At 38.6% G+C, this 22,986-nt stretch overlaps 2 protein-coding genes across 3 annotated transcripts; both read left to right on the forward strand.

Moving 5' to 3' along the window:
* The first annotated feature begins 3,974 nt into the window (after positions 1 to 3,974).
* LOC103998516 (uncharacterized) lies at positions 3,975 to 10,942 on the forward strand. Of its 2 annotated transcripts, none has more exons than XM_018818663.2 (4): positions 3,975 to 5,583; positions 5,668 to 6,107; positions 6,181 to 7,706; positions 10,635 to 10,942. In XM_018818663.2, the coding sequence occupies exons 1-3, from the start codon at positions 4,099 to 4,101 to the stop codon at positions 7,631 to 7,633; spliced, it is 3,378 nt and encodes a 1,125-aa protein (XP_018674208.2). In that variant the 5' UTR covers positions 3,975 to 4,098; the 3' UTR covers positions 7,634 to 7,706; positions 10,635 to 10,942. The 2 variants fall into 2 exon arrangements, with proteins under 2 accessions (XP_018674208.2, XP_064939680.1); XM_065083608.1 differs by having other exon boundaries at positions 10,683 to 10,942.
* Positions 10,943 to 11,691: 749 nt separating this feature from the next.
* Positions 11,692 to 13,223, forward strand: LOC135593510 (small ribosomal subunit protein mS78 (rPPR3a)-like). The gene has a single exon (XM_065083609.1). The coding sequence runs from the start codon at positions 11,769 to 11,771 to the stop codon at positions 12,987 to 12,989; it is 1,221 nt and encodes a 406-aa protein (XP_064939681.1). The 5' UTR covers positions 11,692 to 11,768; the 3' UTR covers positions 12,990 to 13,223.
* Positions 13,224 to 22,986: the final 9,763 nt, after the last annotated feature.

A 22,986-nucleotide genomic window follows, 5' to 3' on the forward strand; every position in this document is an offset into this window, starting at 1 on the left:
TAATGCTCTTTCTTTAAGTGTTAATATATTTTTTTAAAAGAAATTATGTAGTTGATATAATTATTATTGGAAATGACCTTATTGCCATGGTAACAACTCTCAAAGGATTTCTCCATAGAATAAAAATAATATTGAAAAGTTCAATATTTATCAAGTTTGGAAGCAGCACATTCAAAAAAATTAATTTTGGTCTTAATATATATCAGAATTATATTTGTCTCTTTACAATTATCCATGTTTGATGGTTATAAATTCTATCTCTAAATTAAAAAGACTTGTTAGCTCACTTATTTGTCTTATGATTATAATCCCTGATAAAAACTTTCTAGATGCACCTTCTTAGTCAATTTACATCAACCTCAAAAACAATATAACTATCACAACAAATTGAAGTTTGTAATATTTAAAATAAACACCATAACATGGTCAATTTTTTTTGATAAAGAAGAATAATCTAGATTTAACTTAGCATTATGATGCTAATTAGGGGGATTGATTTATTATGAGAAAATTATTATTTTTCTTTTTTCGGATCTTATGTTTTTTTGCTTGAGGTTTCTCTCAAGCATCTCTTGAAAGACAAAAGGATAACAAAATGTTGCTCATTCCTCAGTGGAAGGAGAATATAGGCTATAGGACTATCGCAGTAATCATCTATGAATTTATCTAATTGAGATATTGTTTACAAGATTTATGAGTTAATATTTCAAGTTCTTATTTTCTGATAATCAAGAAGCAATATTGTATATTCAATAAACCACATCACCAAGCATATTGAATTTGATTGTCATGTGGTTAGACAAAAAAAGATTCAATCTAATTTTAGATTACTACTATATTTACTTTATAGTATTCTCAAATTACATATATTTAACTAAATCTAAACTATTTGGAAAGATGTTTTTTTTTATTTACATCTATATAAGTTGAGCATTTTGAATATCTCCAATTTGAAGAGGAGTATTTAAAATGATAATATATTGGACAAAATCTAATAAATTAGGTAAAAGATTCTTTTAATTAATTAAGAAAATATTCTTTTATCAACAATAACCTAATTTATTTTTTTATGATTAATTTACTATTAAAAATCCTAGTATTGAGTTTTTACCAAATGACATATCCTATAATTATTTTTTTATCAAAGGGTGATCCTTTTTTAAATAAATATTGATAATGTCCGTAGAGTATTTCAAGCAGATCCATAAGTCTGTTTGATTTAGTCTGGCCATCATGGTTCGGGTCAGACCGCTTTAAATTGATCGAGTTGAACATTATTGAATTTATAAACGAGTGTCCTAAATATAATACGAGTATAACAAATATATTTTTATCAAATCAATCTAAATTTATCTAGAAATACTAACAAATGATTCTAAAATATTTAGTATTTATTATTATTATTTTTATGATTTTAGGGTAAATAAATTTTTAAACATAATATTTTTGGGTTAGATGGATGATCAAATGTAACTCATTGAATTTTTACTAGATCTTTTTAAACTTCTTTAGATTTACTAGAGTGAGATGATAATTTATTTAATATATATATATATTTTATTTTTACAAATTTAGAATAATTAATTTTTGAAATAGAATAGTTTTAGGTTGAATATGTAATCAAGTATAACTTCAGTATAACACAATTATAACTCTTTAAATTTTTATGAAATCTATCCAAATTTCTTTGAAACTACTAAGATAAGATGTAAGATATTTAATATTATATATTTTTAATTTTTTATGAATTTAAGATGATAATTTTTTAAAATTATAAGTTTTATGTTAAATTTATGATCAAATATAATTCGAGAGTGATTTTTTTTAAAGGTAAACCTTGATGAGGAGGAGGAGGAGGGGGAGGAGGATGAAGGAGAGAAGGGAGAAGGCAATGGAATAGGAGGAGGAGGCGACGTTGAAGTTAGAGTGAGAGGATGAGGAGACGGGGGTGGAGTGGGAGGAGGATGAGAGAGAGGGGGCAATGTTAATGTTGGAGTTGGAGGATGATGAGGTGGGGGAGGAGAAGAAAGCCGAGAGAGAGATTGAGGAGGAGGATGGGGAGAAGGTAGCGGAGTGAGAGGAGCAGCTATAGAGGTGAAGTGAGAGAAGGAGGAGAAAGAGAAGGAGGTGGAGTGAGGCTAAGGAGATAAAAGGGTAATTTGACAAAAAAAAATCAAGGGGTAATATAGGGCTTAATTAAATCGATTAAATAGTTATGATTTAGTTGAATCAGTCTCCAACTAAAAAAAATCAATTCAATTCTGAAAATTCAAGTGAAACTTAGTCAAAAAATAATCACTATCTTTTTATGATTTTATTAAGAATATTTTGATTATAATTAAAAAATCATTTAGCAAAGACCAAATCATTTGGCGCCATCATAATCAATAATGGCTAATCTAAGTTTTTGATGAATTTTAATGTGAGGAATATAAGGATAGTATTTCAATATTTTGAAGGAGATATATTATCTATTAAAACTTGTAGAGTAGAAACTGATTTTCAAACCGTATTTAATTTTTAAGCCAAAAAAAAAAAGTGAAAATTGATTTATATTAAAAATATTGAAAACATACATGCAGATAAAAAAAGATATGCTACTCGATAAAGATATATTCCTTTCTTTCATCTGACGGAGACATATTAAGAAAGAAAAATATTAGGTAAAAAATATTATGAATCATGAGAACCATTATATGTGATTCTCTTCACTATAATATTATTTTATATTTATTCTTGATTGACAAAATCCATTGTATATATGTCACACACAGCAGCATCAACCATTGCTTTCGATCATAGTAACCCATGGCCATTCCTTCATCTACCTCATTGCTTGATCTCCTTCGTGGCCCTCCACTTCTCTTCCCCTATTCACCTCATCATCTCTCATGGTCTACGAGCAACAGCATGCTCAACAGCGTGACCGTCGTCGCAAGGAACCGCATGCAGTCGGCGGCGTCGAAAGAGTCGGAGCATAGTCGGAGATCAAGTCGCTTCGCGCCGAGATTCTCGGCGATCAATCAGGGGTTCTCCGAAGACGGTGACGACCACGAAGGATCGCTTTCTGTGGCGGAGTTGAAAGCCATCGTCGACCACCTAAAAGACTACGGATGGAGGATGAGAGCGCTGCGTTCAGGACTTGGGATTCAAGTGCATGTTAAAGGAATCGAGGAGCATTGTGAAGACGAGAAAGGAGACGATGACATAGCTGGTGACAGACAGGGACAAGAACAATGTGGTTGGTGAAAGCTCAGTAAAAGATTAGTTGCACAGAAGATTCATGTTCTTTGTTTGGTTGCGAATTGATTTCATACTGTGAGAGATCAATCAATTCCAGATTGATTTGTTGGATAAAAGCTATGCAACTTTTTAGTTAGTTAGGAGACTGTCCATAAGATTAAACCTCCCCTGAAGTCTTAAATCTACAGTAGTGGCAGGAGATGAAAGATCATTTTCACAGGTAACTTGAAAGCTTGATTGAGGAAATAGTTTGCATTTGAAGTCAATTCTTAGATGTCCAAAATAATAGTGATCGAATTTAGAAGATTAGGGTTTTAAAAGTCAGTCTGATATGACAATCGCTGGATGCAACAGAAATTTCCGAGTCAAACCAATAAAAGAAAATCGAGTGTAATTACAATTTATTTTTATATTGTATAAATGTTGGATTGTGATTTGATTTCTACGAAATAAATTGTTAGAGAATTATTTAAAGAACAAACCGATGATTAATTTGAAAATATAACTTTGAAGAAGTAAGTAATTAAGCCAAAAACACATGAACCATATAATAAATACATTCAAATCCTATTTTTACCAGAATTGGCAACTGTTCTTAACCGACCGCGGCCATATCGGACGCGGGGAAGCGGATCCAGGGCTGTTAACGGGCCGGGTATGAGTTCGATCGATTTGATCCGTATTCTTTTGATGACATTCTGATTCCAAATCTCGCTTCCACATTTACCACGCCGTCCTCTCTCTTTCCTCCCTCTCGCCACCATCCTCCCCTCTTCAATGGCAACCTCCTCCTCCTCCTCCTGCGATATCAAGTGCTAGATTGTGAAGAGGATTAGGAATTCAAATCGAAGAGAGATGGAGAAGCAGCCGCCATCGCCCTCGCTTTCCCTGCAGGAGTGGGAGACCCTCCTCGACGACTTCGGTTCCGGCTCCCCCGCCCGCTGCGCCCGGTGGCTGCCCCTCCCCCTCCTCGACCTTGCACTCAACGCTTTCCTCCGCCGCGACTTCGCCTCCCACCTCAAGCCCCTCCTCCTCCTCTTCATCGACGACCTCCTCTCCTCACCTACATCTGCCCCACCCCCCTCCGACTCCCTTCCCCCTCTAATCGACGCCCTCCGATCCCTCCTCCTATTCTCGTCCCCCTCCGCTTCCGACCCTTCTCCCGCTCCCGCCGCCGCCCTCCTCCGCGACCAGTTTATGGCCACCGCCGTCTCCGCTGCAGTCTCCTCCCTCGACGCCCCACTCGACGCTTCCTCCGCCGCTCTCCTCGAGCCCCTCGTGGAAGCCCTCCTCACAGTCACCAACCGCCCGAATCACGGTCCGGACCGCCAGTCCCGCGCCGCTGCCTGCGAGTGCCTCCGCGAGCTCGAGTCCGCCTTCCCTTGCCTCCTTGCCGACGCCGCCGGCCACCTCTGGGCCCTCGCCCAGGCCGAGCGCACCCACGTCGCACAAAGCTACCTTCTTCTCCTCGCCACTGTCGTCCGTGACATTGTCCTCCGCCCTGGTCTTCTCTCCTCCCCAACCTCTATCCTCTCCACCTTCGTCCCCCTCGTGCCCTTTAGTGCCCCTAGCTGTTTCTTGTCTCACCATTCTGCCGATCGTGACCGCGAGCCCTCGGAGGTGAACCTGAGGGAGATCAAGCGGGTTCTGGGGTTCCTCTGGGAGCGGCCGCAGGCCCTGACACCGGCCGCCACCATGGAGCTGGTCTCGATCTTGACCAGCATCGCTGGCGCGCTGGAGCAGCACGTGCCGACGGGCGGGGCGCTCCTGAAGGTGCAGTTCTCTGGCCTGATTTACTCGTATCACCCAATCCTCTGCCATATCGTTCTCATGCTCTATTCCGGCTTCCCAGATGCCTTTGCTGGCGAGGACGAGCGCAACATCGCTCGCCGCCTCGCCCTTATGGCCAGAGAAGCCCACCAGCCCCTCGTGTTTCGTCTTCTCGCGCTCCACTGGCTGCTGGGCTCGCCTAGGCTTGGCAAGGGAAAGGACTCGCTTGCTCCCTTGGCGCCCAGATTTTACCCTGGGGTTTTTGATCCTCTGGCTTTGAAAGCCAAGAAGCTCGATGCTTTAGCGTGCATTGCAGCGAGTTTGGATACTTTGGAAATGAGAAGAAAGGGGGAGGAGGATGGTCGAAGGGCCTTGATAGTGAAGCTCTTTCAGGATGGGTTGGTTTGCATCTCTGCTTACAAGTGGCTACCGCTGTGGAGCACAGAGACCTCGGTTGCCTTTCGGATGCTTCACAAGTTCTTGGTTGGAGTCATCCCACATCGTGACGATTGCTCAGAGGAACCTCAGCTTGTTTTTCTCATGGATTCCACCATATTCAGCACCCTTCAGGTGAGAGAGGTTTCTCTCCACAATAGTATCGTTTTTCCTTCATGTGTGTAAGTTCTTAATTTTTAATTACTTGACTATATGCAGAGTATGTTGGTAAATTTGGCATTGGAGCACCACGGTTTGGTTCTGGTCATTGGCATTTTTATCGACCAACTGTTGAAATGCAAGGGTCACCAGTCCGTAGGGGAGCGACTGCTCCAGAAACTTGATGAGCATTTGCTTCCGAAACTTGAGATGGGATACCGGTTGACTTCTTATTTTCCCATTTTTGAGAGGATTGCTGAGAATGATACCATTCCACCCCATGGTTTGTTAGAGTTACTTATGAGGCATATTGTTTCTATATCAGTGAAACATGGACCAAACTCAGGGTTGAGTTTATGGTCTCAGGGGACTAAAGTGTTGGGTATCTGCAGGATGATGCTTAAGCATCACCACAGCTCAAGGATTTTCCTTCCTTTGTCACGCCTTCTAGCATTTATTTGCCAATGCTACCCAGACTTAGAAGTTCGTGACAATGCAAGGTAATTACAAAGTTATATTCTGTTGGACTCATATCCAAGTTTTCGTCATTAATACTATTGACACCAATTTCAGGATCTATCTGCGGATGCTTGTCTGCATTCCTGGGAAGAAGCTAAGGCAGGTGCTGAATCTTGGTGAAGAGCCTTCAGGAGTCTCACCATCTCCTCACCCAGGCTCACTTTTCCAAGTTCCATCACCTCGCCACTCGGAAAACATCAAAAAGTCAGGCAGTGTCTCTTCTTATATTGATCTTGAAAGGGTTGTTCCACTTATTGTGAAACAGTCATGGTCATTAGTTATACCGAAATCAAACATGGAAGATAACACGGAAGCAAGTAATGTTGTAGGTATAAGTGATATCAGCATTTCTCCTTCTGCAGAATCAGACAAGGATGGTGAAATGAACTTTGAACAAATAAGTTATATTAAGGAACCACTGAGAGTGATGGATGCAAATGTGGCAGAAATTCTGGGAGTCCTCCGGAAGCATTTTTCATGTATTCCTGACTACCGACACACGTCTGCAATTAAGATTAGAATACCCTGTACACTAAGGTTTGAGTCTGAACCATATAGCCATGTCTGGGGAGATGGTTCATCTACTTTTGATTCAGAAGAGGGGGAGACTTTGCCTGCTATGTATGCAACTACTATCACATTTTCATCAACAGCTAAGTATGGCAAAATTCCACCATGTCGGGTACCTTTTCTTCTCGGTGAACCTTTGAGAAACAGATATGATATCGTACCTGCGGGCAACAGCTTTGAGGAGGGCTCAAGTCATCGTGCTTCAGTAAATATAGAATTGGAACCTCGTGAGCCAATGCCAGGTCTTATTGATGTTACTATCAAGGCAAATGCAGAGAATGGGGAAGTTATTTCCGGAAGGCTACAGAGCGTTGCAATTGGCATTGAAGATATGTTTCTTAGGGCTAGTATACCACCTGATATTGAAGAGGATGAGGTGCCTGGATACTATTATGATCTGTTTCATGCACTATGGGAGGCTTGTGGTAATTCTGCAAGCACAGGACGTGAGACGTTCCCTCTTAGTGGAGGTAAAGGTGCTGCAGCAATTCATGGCACACGATCTGTGAAACTTCTGGAAGTATTTCTGGATTCTTTGATCAAGAATGTTGAGAAGCACCTGGCTTCATATGTTGTGAGTGTCACTGGCGATCCACTGGTGAATATCGTAAGGAACAATGGAATTATTAGAGATGTTGTGTGGGAAAATGATGCTGAAGCTTTTGTTGTTCATGATGTTAATGCGCTGATGCCATATTCTGAAAATGTACCTCTTCAGCTCCCATATTTTGATGAACAGGGTGATGCAGAGAATCTTTCACCTGTCAGTAAGAGGACAATTGGTACCTTTATTATTTTGATATTCCTACCACCCAGATTCCATCTCCTTTTCCAGATGGAAGTAGGACATTCATCAACGTTGGTACGAATAAGAACTGATCATTGGCCATGTCTTGCATATATTGATGAGTACTTGGAGTCATTGTTTTACACATAGAAGGAAACAAACACAAGGACATATTCTGGAGTGCTACAACGATTCTATCTTGGCAAGCTTTGTCCTCTTAAAGGTCTGGTTAGATCCTGTGCCTAACTTGCTTATTTGCATGTGCGTTATTGTTAAATAATTGCTCAGGCCCTATAAGCTTAATAAAGTTTGTAAATTCTTTTAAAAGGCTATGGATTTACATAATTTTACTTGGTCTATTGAAATTAGAAAAGAATTCCCCTATACTATTTTTAATATGCTTTTCATTGATTTTTCTGACTCCATATGGTTACAAAGGGCTTATAAATCTTCTTTATGACATACACCAATGGCAAGCCAAACCATCCCTGGTAGCGCATATTACTTATCATTATGGTTTTACAGAATTTATTGTGATCAATCAGAAATGGACTTCGAATGCAGGCATTATAGTTTACTTCTGTTGCATCTTTTGGTGCTAGTATTGAGAAATTAAATTTATCTTTAATAGGAATAAGGCATGAAATGTTCCTATCCAATTAACAAGAGTTTGTGATAGAGTTATCTTCATTTTTTTTACCAAAAGCAAAAAAGGATTCATATTAAGTTATTAACCCAAAAACAGTGCTATTACAACTATAACTATGAACAAAATGACATGGAACTCAAGATGCCAATGGCCAGACCATACAACACCAGAATTTCGTAGACATGGCAAACTTCACAAGCCAATGTGCACTATGATTCTTCCCTAACATATACAAAACTTTCCAAGCCCGAAATAGTTTCTGTAACTCTTTCACAATTTTGACAGTTTGAAATACACCATGGTGGTGTTTCCTCTCCATTAAGTTCTTTCACGATTTGCAATGCATCAGTTTCAACAATGATGCACTCAATGTTGTTAAGTAGTGCAGCTTCCAGCCCTTTCTTAATTGCTAGCATCTTGTTAATCCAACTATTGCCTTGCTCCACAGATAGAAAACCTGCACAAAGACACATGACATTAGAGTTACTAATCAGAAGATCAGCTCCACCATCTAAACTTTGAGGATTAAAAGCTCCATCTATGTTTAGCTTAAACCACCCAATTTCAGGTCTACACCACTGCACCACAATTTGATATTTTGATGTGCCTCACTCCTATGTCCTTCGGACATTACGTCCAATTTGCTGTTCATTATATATGAAACGGACCCATACACAACTGTAGAGTGGCCTGTCCTTATGTTATTAAATAGAACATCATTCTTGGCCTTCCAAATCAGCCAAAGGCAATGGGCAATCAAGGATCTGACTAAACTAGGATGCTCTGGTAAGCCACTCCTCTCCTTGAGCTAAGCACCTCTTTCCACTCCCCAAAATGAGATAATTCAGAACCCAACTTATTACTAAGCATTGTCCACATCCTTCCACCAAATGGACATTCAAAGAAGACATGATTTTGATCATCCCAACCCTCATTAAAAACATAACACACACGATCATGATTGGCAAATACCCAACGAAAACAGCCTAACTGAAGTAGATAGCTTGTGATGTAAAAGTTTTCAACAAAATAAAAGAGCCTTAGAGATAACAGGAAGTTTCCACTAAGGTATACAGTTTCGAATGATACCGCTCGGTACGGGCGATACATATCGGTCCGAGAATAAACCGGTACGTGGATCACTCGCTACCGGACGATATTTTTTAATTTATATATATATATATAAAGGCGACGTCGCCTTGTTTTTTTGTGACGTCGTTGTGGGAGAAGAGAGGCGACGTCACACATTTTTTTAAATTATATATATATATATATAATATAAATATATAAATAAAAGATTATATATATATATATATATATATATATATATATATATATATATATATATATATATATATATATATATATACTGAATGGTATACCGCTCAATATACAATATTGTACCGTACCGAGAGAAGGTCGAAACTCCGGTACAGTACAATATTTCAATCCTTGGTTTCCACAATTCACTCCAACATCCTTCAACCTCCCCACTAGATTGATCCAAGTCTTTGATGTACCTATAAGCTAGTTTGGTTGATGGTTGCCCCTTTAGGTCAGTTCTCCAAATCCATTTGTCATTCTCAGGAGGAGGCACATCAATGTGGGAGAGAAGTCTGCAAATATTACCATCAAAGCATTGATCAAATAACAAATCATTCCATTTATTATCAAGCAGAAGGTTAGAAACATGCCAATGTCCATCAATAATAGAAATATTAAAAAATATCGGTTTAATGGCCAATGGAATGTTAAAGATCCAATTGTAATGCAAAACATTTAGTTGATCACCATTTCCAATAATTGGATGAAATATAGCTTTTAACACAGACATATACTTATTAAAAGGCTTCCAGCACCACCAGGTGGACTTGGGAGTAGGTTGACTGTTCCAAGGAGATCCCCAACCATACTTTTGACTTGGATAGAGTTATCTTCATGACTTACCCTTCCAGTCACTTAGTTATTGGTCTTATGTATCACTGCTGTTCTACTTGTCAGAAGAAGGTAATCTTTGTTGCTTCAAACTCCTCCAATTGAGTTCTTGGTCTTATGTCTCACCACTCTTGTTGTCAGAAGAAGGTAAGTTTTGATGCTTTAAACTTCTCCACACTTTGTCAAGGGCATCACTTGGTTATATCTTGTTTCCTCTTGTTTTGACATGGATGGTTTCTTCTCCAAGAAGAATTATTAATCACACAATTACGAGGATTCTGTTTAAAATGTCACTGATCTAGTGATATAAAACTAGATAGATAAGACCAGGTGCTGGGATTGTACCTGTTTCAGAACCATATCCTCCTATGTGTTTTCATCGACGAGTGTAGGTTTGATCTTCCGTTAGTCCTAGCAGAAGTCGGTGAATTCATGTGGCACATTTACTAGGGAGGTGACTCCATTTCGGTTGGTTCTAGTAATTTTTAAGCTCAGGACGTGTTGCCCTTCCTTGTTCTATGTTTACGTAGTTCCTAGTATTTAAGATGTAACTTTGCTTTTTGGCAGAACTTTATTCATCAGCTTGACTGAACGAACACCCGTTTTAAATCCTAGGCCAAGTAGAGCTGCTGGAGGCATCAAGGAAGTGAATTTGGGAGTGAGACTTGATTCTCCAAAGCAAGAATCTGGATGGAGTATACCACTTGTAGTTGAGAAAGGTGAGAGGAACTAAAGTTGGATCTTTTGATTGTAAATAATGTTATTTATTCATTTGGAGGATGTACTTGTTCAGTGTTATTTCCTTTGGAATGAGTCATAACTTGATCTTGTTTCCTTTATTCCTCATATTATATTTAGGTTTTTGGTCTTTGCAATATGAGATACTCTTCTGTAATCAGCAAATCGGTTATGCTTGGTCTTAGACAACATGAAATTGCGTCACCAGAAGCATCATCAAGAAAGTTGTTGCATTATGAGATGTGTTCAACAATATCCATGTTGAACGGCTTTGTTGGATCATCATGAGAATTGTTTTCTTCTTATTCTTGGCGACGATAGAATTTAACTGGACATTTGATTGGCCATTAGGTAGTTGTCCACTATAAAATTCCTTATTCTCTGGGTCCTAAGATCCACTAATTCAATCCTTTTTTATATACATCCTATACAAACAACACTTATTATTATTATTATTATTATTATTATTACTACTACTACTACTACTACTACTACTACTACTACCAACTATTATGCTATAATCTCTACTCTTGAAGTTAGTTTAGTTTATTAGTTCACTTGTATCACTTAAAATGTTTTCAAACTAAATGTTGTAACAAATCAATACATTAATTATAACGAATGATAAAAATATTTTAAATATTATTCAAAAAATATATTTTGAAAAGAAAAATAAAAACAGAAGCATCTTTCCAGAAAAATAGTCCTTTAATTTAAACAGATTTAGGTAGAGTTCAAAATCCAAATCAACATTTAATTGGGACATTACCCGTCTCAAAAACACACAACTCCCACTCCGGAGAGGAACAACCTAACCTGATCCGCAAAGGGTGTGAGTTAAAAAATCCGACCCGTCACTTACTCGGACCAAAAGCGCCTTTGATATACGCCATCTATACGACGGCTAAACCCTGCAGTCCGAAACCTAGCGATTGCTAATCAACAGAGTCCCCAACTCCACCAATGGCGGCGGCACTGCGTCGATCTCTAAGAATCCCCCTCTTCCGCCGCCGCTTCTCCGCTCTCTCAACCGCCGCCACCACCGCCACTTCACCCACTCCCTCCTCCGATCCAATATCCGCCGCTAAGTCCGCCATCCGCTCCGAGTGCGACCCCGACCGTCTCGTCTCCCTCTTCGAGTCCGCCGCACACGACCCTTCCTTCTACGACGACCGCCCAATCTACCGCTTCTCGATCCAGAAGCTCGCTCGCCACCACCGCCCGGACCTCATCGAGCGCCTCCTGGAGGGCGCCAAGTCCAACCCCGACCCCCCTAAGTCGGAGGGTTTCCTCCTCCGCCTGCTCTCTCTCTACTCCGAAGCCGGCATGCCCGACCATGCCTTCCGCACCTTCGAGGCCATGCCTGGCCTCGGCTGCCGGCGCACGGATCGATCGCTCTGCGCCCTCTTGTCGGCCTTTCTAAAGAACGACTGCGTCGATCGCCTTCAGGACGTCTTTGATCGTGCCGCCGTTGAGTTCGGGATCGCTCCGGGCATCGCCTCTTACAATGTCCTACTCAGAGCTCTCTGCTCGATCGACGAGGTTGAGAAGGCACGCGCCTTGCTTGATGAAATGCCTGATAAGGGCGTGGAGCCCGACATCATTTGCTACAACACAGTCTTGGAAGGGTATTTAAAGAAGGGGGATTATTCTGGATTCGATGAGTTTCTCAAAGAGTTCAATAGGAAGAAATTTAGCCCAAATGTGGGCACTTTTAATTGTAGGATTGCTGCGCTTTGTGCACAAGGTAAGAGCTTCCAGGCAGAGGAGTTGTTGGATGTGATGCAATCTAAAACAATCCAGCCGAATAGGCTTAGCTTCAATACCTTGATCGATGGCTTTTGCAAAGAAGGGAACATGGATTCAGCTATGAAGGTTTTCGAGAGGATGAAGGGGTTCAAGAGGCCCGATGACACTCGTGTTTCACCCGATTTCAAGACATACACTACATTGCTGGAGGATTTGGTTGAGAAAGAAGAGTTTGGAAAAGGAGTAGAGATTTGCAAAGAGTGTTTGAAAAAGAAATGGGCACCGCCATTTGAGACTGTGAAAGGATTGATCGATGGATTGGTGAAGAGTTCACGTGTAAACGAGGCAAAGGATGTCATCTCAAGGATGGGGAAGGGAATCAAAGGTGACGCTAGAGATGCTTGGAAGAAAATTGAAGAATCATTCTCCTTGTGAGGTGCGTAGTTGCTTAAAGTTAGTGGGTAGCAGCCCGGGAAAATTGACTGGTGAGCCTCGAAAAATGATGTGCTAGTTATGGATTGTTTTCCCTTTGGACTAGTGGAGTTGTATGTGTTCTTGCCGAGAAATCAAGCAACTTATGCTTTGGCTTTTGACTTTTGACCATCCAGTCAGGGATTGAACCATCCTCTTTATTTTGATGGCAAATAAAAATAACCTTTTTGGTTCTAATTTTAGTAGGATAATGCTTCATCCCTAAATCAAAGGGATCTATAACTGCTTTGAGTTGCTATTCGACGATGGGAGTAAATGGATTTGGCCACTTTGACTTGTTGATTGCATGAGAGACATGATAAGCTGCTTGAATGTATTATGCTTTGAACTTTATCTTCTGATATTTGACTAATCTATTTCCAAGGATGATATCGAAAGCAATATATTGATCTGACGATACTCAATCTCCGTTTAGAACTTTTTTATTTCTAATTTGACATCATCTGGCAACTTTTGTGAACCAATTGTTACAATCAGAGACCAAGAATTTTGTTCTAGCATACTGTCAAGTAATCTTGGAGCTTAAATAAAGAAATAGTGATTTTGAGAGGTTACCTGCCATCTGTTCCTCCAATCTGCATGTTTTTGATTCTCCCAATTCATTCTTTTGTGTTGTAATAAAATCATAATGGATTAGTGCTCTTCCAGTTTAATTAGTGTTTGGACATTTCCAATTAATAGCCACATCAAGATTGAGGTGAGGAGAGTTTCCATGCAGTTGGTTTTCTGACATCTTTCAGCAGTGCTTTTCCTTCAGACTAATTGGTTCCTTTTATGCCTTTTGTGTGCTTGTCCGAGCGGAGATCGAAGGCTTGGATTGGTAGAAGAGCAGGCTTACAAAATTGTGTGTAGCGTTAAAATGCACGAAGGAGAAGGCAGCTTCTGTTCATGGCAAAACGGGTACTTCGGCTGTTCTTCCGTGTGTGGGTTACCGGCAAGATGGAAAGAAGGTATCTCTGAGAAGTCTTCACCGGCGTTGGCAGGAAAGAGAAAGCTCGTTTCGTTCTTCTTGTGGATGCACATCTGCTTCTGGCGCTACAAGCCACTTTGTTTATCTTATATTTTAGTAACATTCATGTTCCTTTGCTTTGCCTTGTGATCAGATTTTGCTTAGTGCTTGTGGCTGTACTGTTATAATGACAACTTTTTTTTGATTTTGTTTTTGAAAGAAAGAGGCAACTATATTGATTTAAAGATTAATTACAAAGAGAGAGAGAGAGAGAGAGAGAGAGAGGAGTAGAATCTACCCAAAAGAAATCCTGGGCTAACAAAGTTAGAAGATGTAGGAAGGTGAGAAAAAAATAACAATTTTAAGCTGATCAATTAAAGGAAAAATGTCCCATAGAATAAATATACTCCTAAAAAAAACCAAGGGATTGAGAAGTTTTTTTCCTTCACAAAATTGACTCTTGTCTATTGAATCTGAGTTCATCCATGTTGGGAGGAAAGTCGTAGTGTTGCGGCAGCTTGCTTTAATGGGGTGGAATGGGTGAGAGGCGCTTCAGCCATCAGCGGGCTGGGACGCAGTGCAGCGCCGCCCGCCTCCCATCCAGAGGTTGACCGGTTTGGGATTTGAAAAGGAAGGCCATAGGAGATCAGCTGCCATAAAAGAATTCTCGATTTCAATACAAAAATCAAAACTTACTCGAACAGTATCCAAGCCATCGCAAGTGTTCTATGGACTCAGAAATGGTCATTGGCAGCGATCATAATGTTTCTAAGAAGGGTTAGATGAACCGGTAACGTGATTGTGGTACCTCAACCTCATTGCTGTTGTTCCATAAAAACCAAAGAAATAAAGTTACGGTGATATAGATAAGAGATGGGAGCGAGCAGGTTTATCAAGCAAAAGAACCTTCCTTCACCCAATCGCCCACATGCCATGAGTGAAAGAACTAAAAGCAAACTTGAAGATGTTCCCTTGAAAGATCCTAAGAAGTTCAATGTAAAGTTGCACTCACGTAGTATATTGGGTGGTGGAGTCAAAAATGCATATGACAAACCATCCTCGCTGACAATAAAGAATATTGGAGATGAATCTCGGAGTCGAGCGATAGGATAGTTTCATGTAATTTTTAAAGAAAAAAATTTAATTTTAGAAATAATCCTAAGAAGTCAAATCGTCTTTCAACTTTGTCAAAGTACATCAACAGTATAGTCTCTAGTTAGGTATATAGAGGTACTATAAATTATGGTGTTGCTTGATGGATTGAGAGTCCATACCCAAAAATCATCATTAGGATGGATTCTAGTATTCTAATGGTTAGTATCAAGTCGGCACTAAGAGAGATGGTGAATTAATTAATACAACAGTAAAATTATATTGAGTCGAAAATTTTTGTACGATAAAAATGTATCAGAAATATGCTTAACTTGAAAGCATACGAAAGCGTAGTGAAAGTAACAATTAAGTTTGCAATATAAAGAAAAAAAAATACAAATTAGATTTTTATAGTGGTTCGATCATTATGACCTACATCCATTCTCGATTCCTCTTCACTCGAGGCCATCGGTTTCCACTATTGATTTTTTTTTAATGGACAAAGATCAACTACCATTTTATATCTCTCTTCTCCTTTTTATAAGTTTAGGAGACAATATTTTATAAGTATTCACTCCTCCATAAATAAAATTCTAAACTTGGAACTAGAGGAGAGGATCTCTCAAGTGATTGCTATAGTGTTTTTTCACTTTTAAGCTCTATATGCTTGTCTGTTAACCAGGGACGAGAGGGGTATTTATACGCCTCAAATGGATTCAAACTTAAATATTTGCAACATATGTTATCATAAAATCATGCATAATCAAAATTTCAATATATCATTCATTCCATGCATGATTGTCATCATAAATTCTCCCCCTTTGTCATCAACAAAAAGGAGAAGTGCAACTAGCAAATTTTTAGATATAATTTCAAATTATTGCATAACTTTAAGTCTTTGAAACACCATTGCATAATTTCAAGTTTTTGAAACATCATTGCATATATCATTATGCAAGCTAGCAAGTTTTTTGATATGAATGTTAGCAATTTTATTTACGTCTTTTGAAATGTACAAGATAACACTTTTGCTTCTCTTGAGATTACAAGTTAGCAATTTTATTTCCTAACAAGTTTTTCTCCTTGAAATGTGCAAGGTAACAAGTTTTAGCTTCTTCTTGCATATATCATCATGCAAGCTAGCAGATTTTATCTCCCCCTTTGTCATTGTCAAAAAGAAGGGAAGAATATAATTTTGTAATTCTTTTTCCCTTTACAATAATTTTCAAAGCATGACAAAAATAAATAGAAAATTTATATCAATATTCCAATCATAAAAAATGAAAGATCAAGTTATGATTGTTGACATATCTCTTCTTTTGTATATAGAAGGAATGATAGGGAAACGATCTTGATTCAAAAAAAAGATTCTAGGTCTAAAAAATCAAGAAATCAAGATCGTGATCCAAAAAATATATAAGAAGAATTTATGTATTTGGGAGATCTAACATGTCTAAATTTATCATTCAGCTAGCAAATTTGGTTCTCTTAAGATGCTAGCTATTTTCTTTCTCCCCTTTTTCATTTTAAACAAGAAAGAAGAAGAAGAGAATTTTATAATGGTGCAATTCATTTCCTTGTTAGATCAATGCTCTAAGCATCACATAAATACAAATGTGTCATATGAAAATCATGACATAAAAGATGGAAGACCAAGAAAGATCAAATGTAAATGATTCATCTAAATAATTATTTTTTTAGTAATTAACAAAAAGAAACATGGGAGTTCAAAAATAAGATCTTGATTCATAGAAAAATGTCATGTATCAAATATCAAGAAATCAAGATGATAATTCATAAAAAAAATATCACAAGTTATAATCAAGAGAAAAATCATCATTCATTTTCAACTCATTCAATTTATCAAATCAACAAAGTCACTTTAATAGTTCAAGAATAGATTCATTAATTGTTTTTTCAAAAATCAATAAGATAGAGAGAAAAAAATTTTAAGAAAAATATTTTTCTCTTTTTAGTTGTTTCAATTTAAGTGATTTGATTTCTCAGTATCATGCCTTTATCTTTTGTGTTAAACAAAAATATGCATCATCGTTTTTAAAAGTAAAGTTCATTACGACAAGATCAATATGCCATACATCACAAAGATCATCATGCATAATTTTAAAATATAAACTCATTAAGCATAATTTTAAATCATTATTACTTCAAATCATCATACATAATTAAATCATTAAATAATCAAGTATGATTTCATTAATCATAAAGCATTTTTAATCAAAATCATTTTAAAAATTATTTTCGACATAAAGTAAAATAATTTATAAATTTAAATCATCATAACTTAAATTTACAAATTGATGATTTTAAATTAAGTGAATCTAACTCATCATGCAATTGTCATGCTTTAATTTTTTTTTTCAAAATGAAAAGAAGCATGATATTTTTTGTAAAATTTATTTATTTATTTCTAAATTTAAAAATAACTCATGAAATACATCATGTAATTTCGAAATAAAGTAAAGGGATTTTGGTTACCTCATCATCGAAAGCCATTAAGGCGTAGGTTGCCACCTCGCCTTTGTTGGTTTGTTCTTCATCTCTAGATGAACTTGATTCGTCCCAAGCCACCTTGAGTGTTTTTTTCTTCTTTTATAGCTTTTTCTTTTTAGGTTCATTTTTATTCTTAGATTTTTGTTTTAAGAATTTTTTAAGCTTTATAGTCAAGAGTTCAAAGTCATCATCACTTGAGCTTTCGCTCGAGTGGTCTTCATTTGTTCTAAGCATCAAATCCTTCATGTTATTTGGAAGGTTGTTCTAAAGTTTATCATGTTCATCATGTGTCTTGCACGTCATTTCATATGTCATCAATGAACTAATAAGTTCTTCAAGTGAAAAATTATTTAAATTCTTTGTCTCTTGTATTGTCGTTGTTTTAGGATCCCAACATTTTGGAAGGGATCTTAATATCTTGTTAACAAATTAAAAATTTGAAAAGCATTTGCCAAGAGCTTTTAAACTATTAACGACATCCGTAAAACATGTATGCATGTCAATAATAGTTTCACTTGGCTTTATACGAAATAATTCAAAATCATGCATCAAAATATTTATTTTAGAGTCTTTAACTCTACTAATGCCTTTATGTGTGATTTCAAGAGTGTGCCAAATCTCAAAAGTCGTTTCACAAGTCAAAATATGATTAAATTCATTTTTATCCAAAGTGTAAAATAAAGCATTCATAGCTTTCATATTTAAAGAAAATAATTTTTTTCTCAAAGTCATTCCATTCGTTCATAGGTTTATAGGGGGTTTGAAAACTAAGTTCAACAATATTCCATAAATCAAAGTTCAAGGAAAGCAAGAAAACTCTCATCCGAGTTTTCCAATAAGTATAGTCCGTCCCATTGAACATGGGAGGATGAATGATAAAGTGACCCACTTGAAAGCCGAAAAGAGTTATTTCTCTTGGGTGTTAAACCAAATGAGAAAAATATGGTTTTGATACCAATTATTAGGATCCAGTCAGCACTAAGAGGGGGAGAGTAGGGGGTGAATTAGTGCAGCGATAAAATTATATTAAGTCAGAAATCTTCATATGATAAAAATGTATCAGAAAGATGCTTAACTTGAAAGGATACGGAAGCATAGTGAAAGTAAGAATTCAGTTTGCAATATAAGGAAAAAGTATGAAGGAAATGCAAATTAGATTTTTATAATGGTTCGATCGTCGTGACCTATATCCACTCCCGATTCCTCTTCACTCAAGGCCATCGGCTTCCACTACCGATCTTCTTTCAACGGGCGAAGATCAACTACCTTTTTACACACCTCTTCTCCTTTTTACAAGTTTATGAGATAACTTTTTACAAGCACTCACTCCTCCCTAAACAGAATTCTAAACTTAGAACTAGAGAAGGGGATCTCTCAAGTGATTGCCATAGTATTTTTTTTACTTTTAAGCTCTCTGTGCTTATGTATTAACTAAGGATGAGAGGGGTACTTATAGGCCTTAAGTGGATTCAAACTTGGAGCATAAAAATGTCTCATCCTTGATTTTTAGGGTACTAACAGTACCACCGCCTATGTTGGGTGGTACCACTACCTACAGCATTGATACTGAGTGATACCATCGCTTGACACCCTACCACTGGGCGGTACCACAGCCTAATCTGGCGATACCACTGCTTGACACAATCTCGAAGATTGTGCTATGATGGTTCCACTTGCTGGGTCACTGTTTAGGCCTTTCACTTGGCCCAACATAGCCAACCCAATTGGCCCTTAATTTAGTTGGCTAAATTCTAACTCAATTATGCCTAAAACCTACTTCGATCTAAATAATTATTACAAAGCTAAATCAAATATTGTCCGGTATATCATTGGTTCATTGATGCCTCATCTGATTCTTCGGCGCATCGTCCTCTCTTGCGGTCTATTGCCCAATCGACCAGTTGACCTCCGTAACTCTGATTTTCTTGACATAATTTTCGCTCTTTTTGCCCCGATGCCCGATCCTATAGCCCGAGGTCTTCTGTCAATACGTCGACCGATCCTCCGGCTCAACGTCCAATTTTTAATATATTTCACTCAAGCCCAACATGATTCTTCCTACTTTAATTGTCTCTCCCTGATCGAAGCTTCCTGTGTCACTCAAAACACAGATCAGATCATAAACATATTAATTGATTTTATCATCAAAATATGAGATTCAACACTAATATGAGTCCAAAATTAGATTAGAAACTTAGATATAATACTTTATTTCATTTACCATAATGGTTACCTATTAAAAGACATGTTGTTAAGGAAAGGATCTTCTCAAATTTTAGTTAGGATCCATCACTAATAATCTTGTGACACCCATCCTGAATACTATTAGTGAATTTAAGAATAAATCTAAAGGTTTGGGGGGCATTCTTGGTATTAAAAAATTCTCATGGATGAATAGTCAATATTTGGAAAGAAAAAGTTTGACCCAAAGATTATTATCATGGTTGAAAATAGGAGTAATGCGTTTAGCACATATAGCTTTATTTTTTTATGAGGACTATGTCTCTTATACCCAATCCACCTTGATCCTTAGAAAGGGTCATGTTTTTCCAAGCAACAAGGTGCATTTTGACTGGTTATACTTATCATTCCAGAAGAAATCATGTGAGAGCTTGGAGAACATAGCAAGCAACTTATCGAAGATCGAAGACCTGAGCAGAATATGGATTGGGATCGAATTTATGACCGAGTTAATGAGGATCTATTTTTCAGCTTGTGATAGCAAGGCTTTATGCCATCCTTTCATCTTATCAGGGGCTTTATGAGTTTTAGTATCTATCAGGAAGTCTACACCGGATAAGAAAGTACCTAAGGATTTGAATATCAACTCTTTCAAATTAATTAAGGAAAATCAATTCTTTCAACATGTATAAATAGATATCATATCAAATTAATTGACGTATGTTTTTTTTATCTTTACAATTTCATTCTTATTTTATCATGGTATCAGATAAATGAGAAAAGAGCGAGGCTTCACCCCTACTTTCAGCCAGCGATCATCGCCGCCGTAGCCACATTCCCGAGAGAGGCTTCGCCCACCTCCCACCTTCTACCGCTGCCAGCATCCCATCCCGCCGCAGAAAACCTTTGTTCATTAACGTCAAAGCTATCTCTGGAACCATCAGCATCCTCTGCTCTAGTCAGTCCTATACCAGCAACTCTGCCAACCAGATCACCTCCAAGGACACCACCCAAACCCCCTGTAACACCACCATCTGATACATCGCCGACAACTCTGCCATCGGCTCTAATTGCTCGCCACTCACCCATGGGATCCAGTTCTCCTCCACATCTATCATCAACTCCTCCTACTTCAACCTTGCAGCACACAACACAACGGTCCTTCAGAGATCCACCTTCTTAGCCTCTTGCTGCTGCTCCCTTGAAGCTTCTCCTTATCTCTGGCAGCGATACTCACCACCCAAGGGCCCCTGATCTTTTGTGGTGCTAGCTTCAGAAGCATCACTGTCAGCACACCGTCCTCCAGCTTGGCACTCATGGAGTTGAGATCGGTATTGTCCGACAATCGAAACAGGCGCTAGAACTTGCCGTAGGAGTGCTCCACTAGTGATTCGCTGTTGGCCGCCTCTTCTTGACACATTGCAACTCCATTCAACTAGAGAACCATTCAAACAGAGCCCACACTCACAGAGCACAGTTGCAGCCTCTATTTCTACCATCGACTGTTGCTCCCTCGCCAACCGAAGTCTTTCGCTGAAGGTTCCATCTGCTTCTTCCTCCACCGAAGCTTCATGACGTCTCGAACTTTGGCGGAGGCTCCAAGTTTGGCAAGAACGTCCCCGATGCCATTAGCTTCCCACTTCCGATCACGCCCCATCCCCCTCGAGCGAGAAAGGGATGCCTCATCCCTGACTTGACCCTTGATTCGACGTATGTGCTCGTTTGAGGAGCCGCTGCCCACACTCCGGTGGTGAACAGAACCTCTACCCCATGCTCTCTTCTTCTTGCTCATGTTCATATTCCTATCACTGCCACGCTACCAAGGGCAGCCTCTACACCGTAACAGCATCACTGCCACGCTGCTAGGGATAGCCTCTACACCGCAACAGCACGCGAGGCGAGTGCAGCTCTGCTACGTCCTGCTCTACCTTCTCCGGTGTACCCGACCCGACTTCTTCGCCTCGACGAGCAGCATCTAGAACCATTTCTACTCCACTTGCTATCCATCACTGCATCGCTGCTAAGCAAAGTACCGTAGTGATCTTCAGCGACGAAGCATGCAACAATACTCTTCACGTTCTTCACTGCCCAGATCCCCAACCACAGAACTGCTACACAGAGATTTGCAACTTTACTTAATATACGCCTCCTTCAGCAAAAAAAACTCATTTGCCAGCAACCCACCTCAGGCAACCTCAGGCGACACTGATCTACACAATACTTCTTCCTCCCTGATCACTGTCATCGTTATAGACTTCCACTTTGCTCTTTCATATTGGTACATATCTTCAATATATCCTCATCATCTACCTCTAATGCTCCGGTTACTATTTTCATAGAGAACCATAGTACTTTTTCACATACAAGTCTTATCTCCATCAATACAACAACCCTCATCCCCTTCAAGTTATCCAAATGGCGTGCTCAATTCTCTAATCTCCTATTTGGCTATGATCTACTAGGTTATGTCGATTGCTCTCTTTATTGTCTACCAGCGGTGCTTAACATCCCAAGAGCACCCAGTTCAATACCAAATTCGAACCAGAAATTATGGTTATGCTAGGATCGTCTCATCCTCCAAGCAATTTAAGCATCGGTCGTTGGATCTCTCGCCCCACTCATCTTTTCATGTGATACTACTATCGAAGCCTAGTGTAAGTTGCAAACCACTTTGGTAAATTGTTCACGCACTTGCATGCTTAGTCTCTTATCCAGTCTCATGAAAATAAAACAAGAGGGAAGTACTGTTGTCGATTATCTACAAAATATAAAAATTATCATCGATAACTTAGCCTTGATAGGTCATTCCCTCAATGATAAGAAGTCACTATCCATACCCTCAATGGCTTAGGGGACGAGTACAAGAAACTGGTAGTAGCAATATGGGCACGTGACTCATTAGTGTCATTCGAAAACTCTACGACAAGCTTACTAACTTTGAGATATATTTAAAGCACGAGGTTTAACAAGATTGTCAACAAAGGTTTGACTAAAATGCCTCCTGATCGTAAACCTATGAGCTCCAAACAAACCATCCCTCCTCTATATCATCAATATTTTAATTACAACTACAAAGGTGACTACTTCAATTATCAGCAGTCCTAGTGCCCTAACCACACAAACTAATAAAGAGTTGTTTGCCAATTGTTTGATAAAGTCGGTCACTTTGCAAAGGTTTATCGATCTCGACCTAGACTTCCTGCTTAA

The sequence above is a fragment of the Musa acuminata genome, chromosome BXJ1-9 (assembly GCF_036884655.1).
Source record: "Musa acuminata AAA Group cultivar baxijiao chromosome BXJ1-9, Cavendish_Baxijiao_AAA, whole genome shotgun sequence".
Lineage (NCBI taxonomy): Eukaryota > Viridiplantae > Streptophyta > Magnoliopsida > Zingiberales > Musaceae > Musa > Musa acuminata.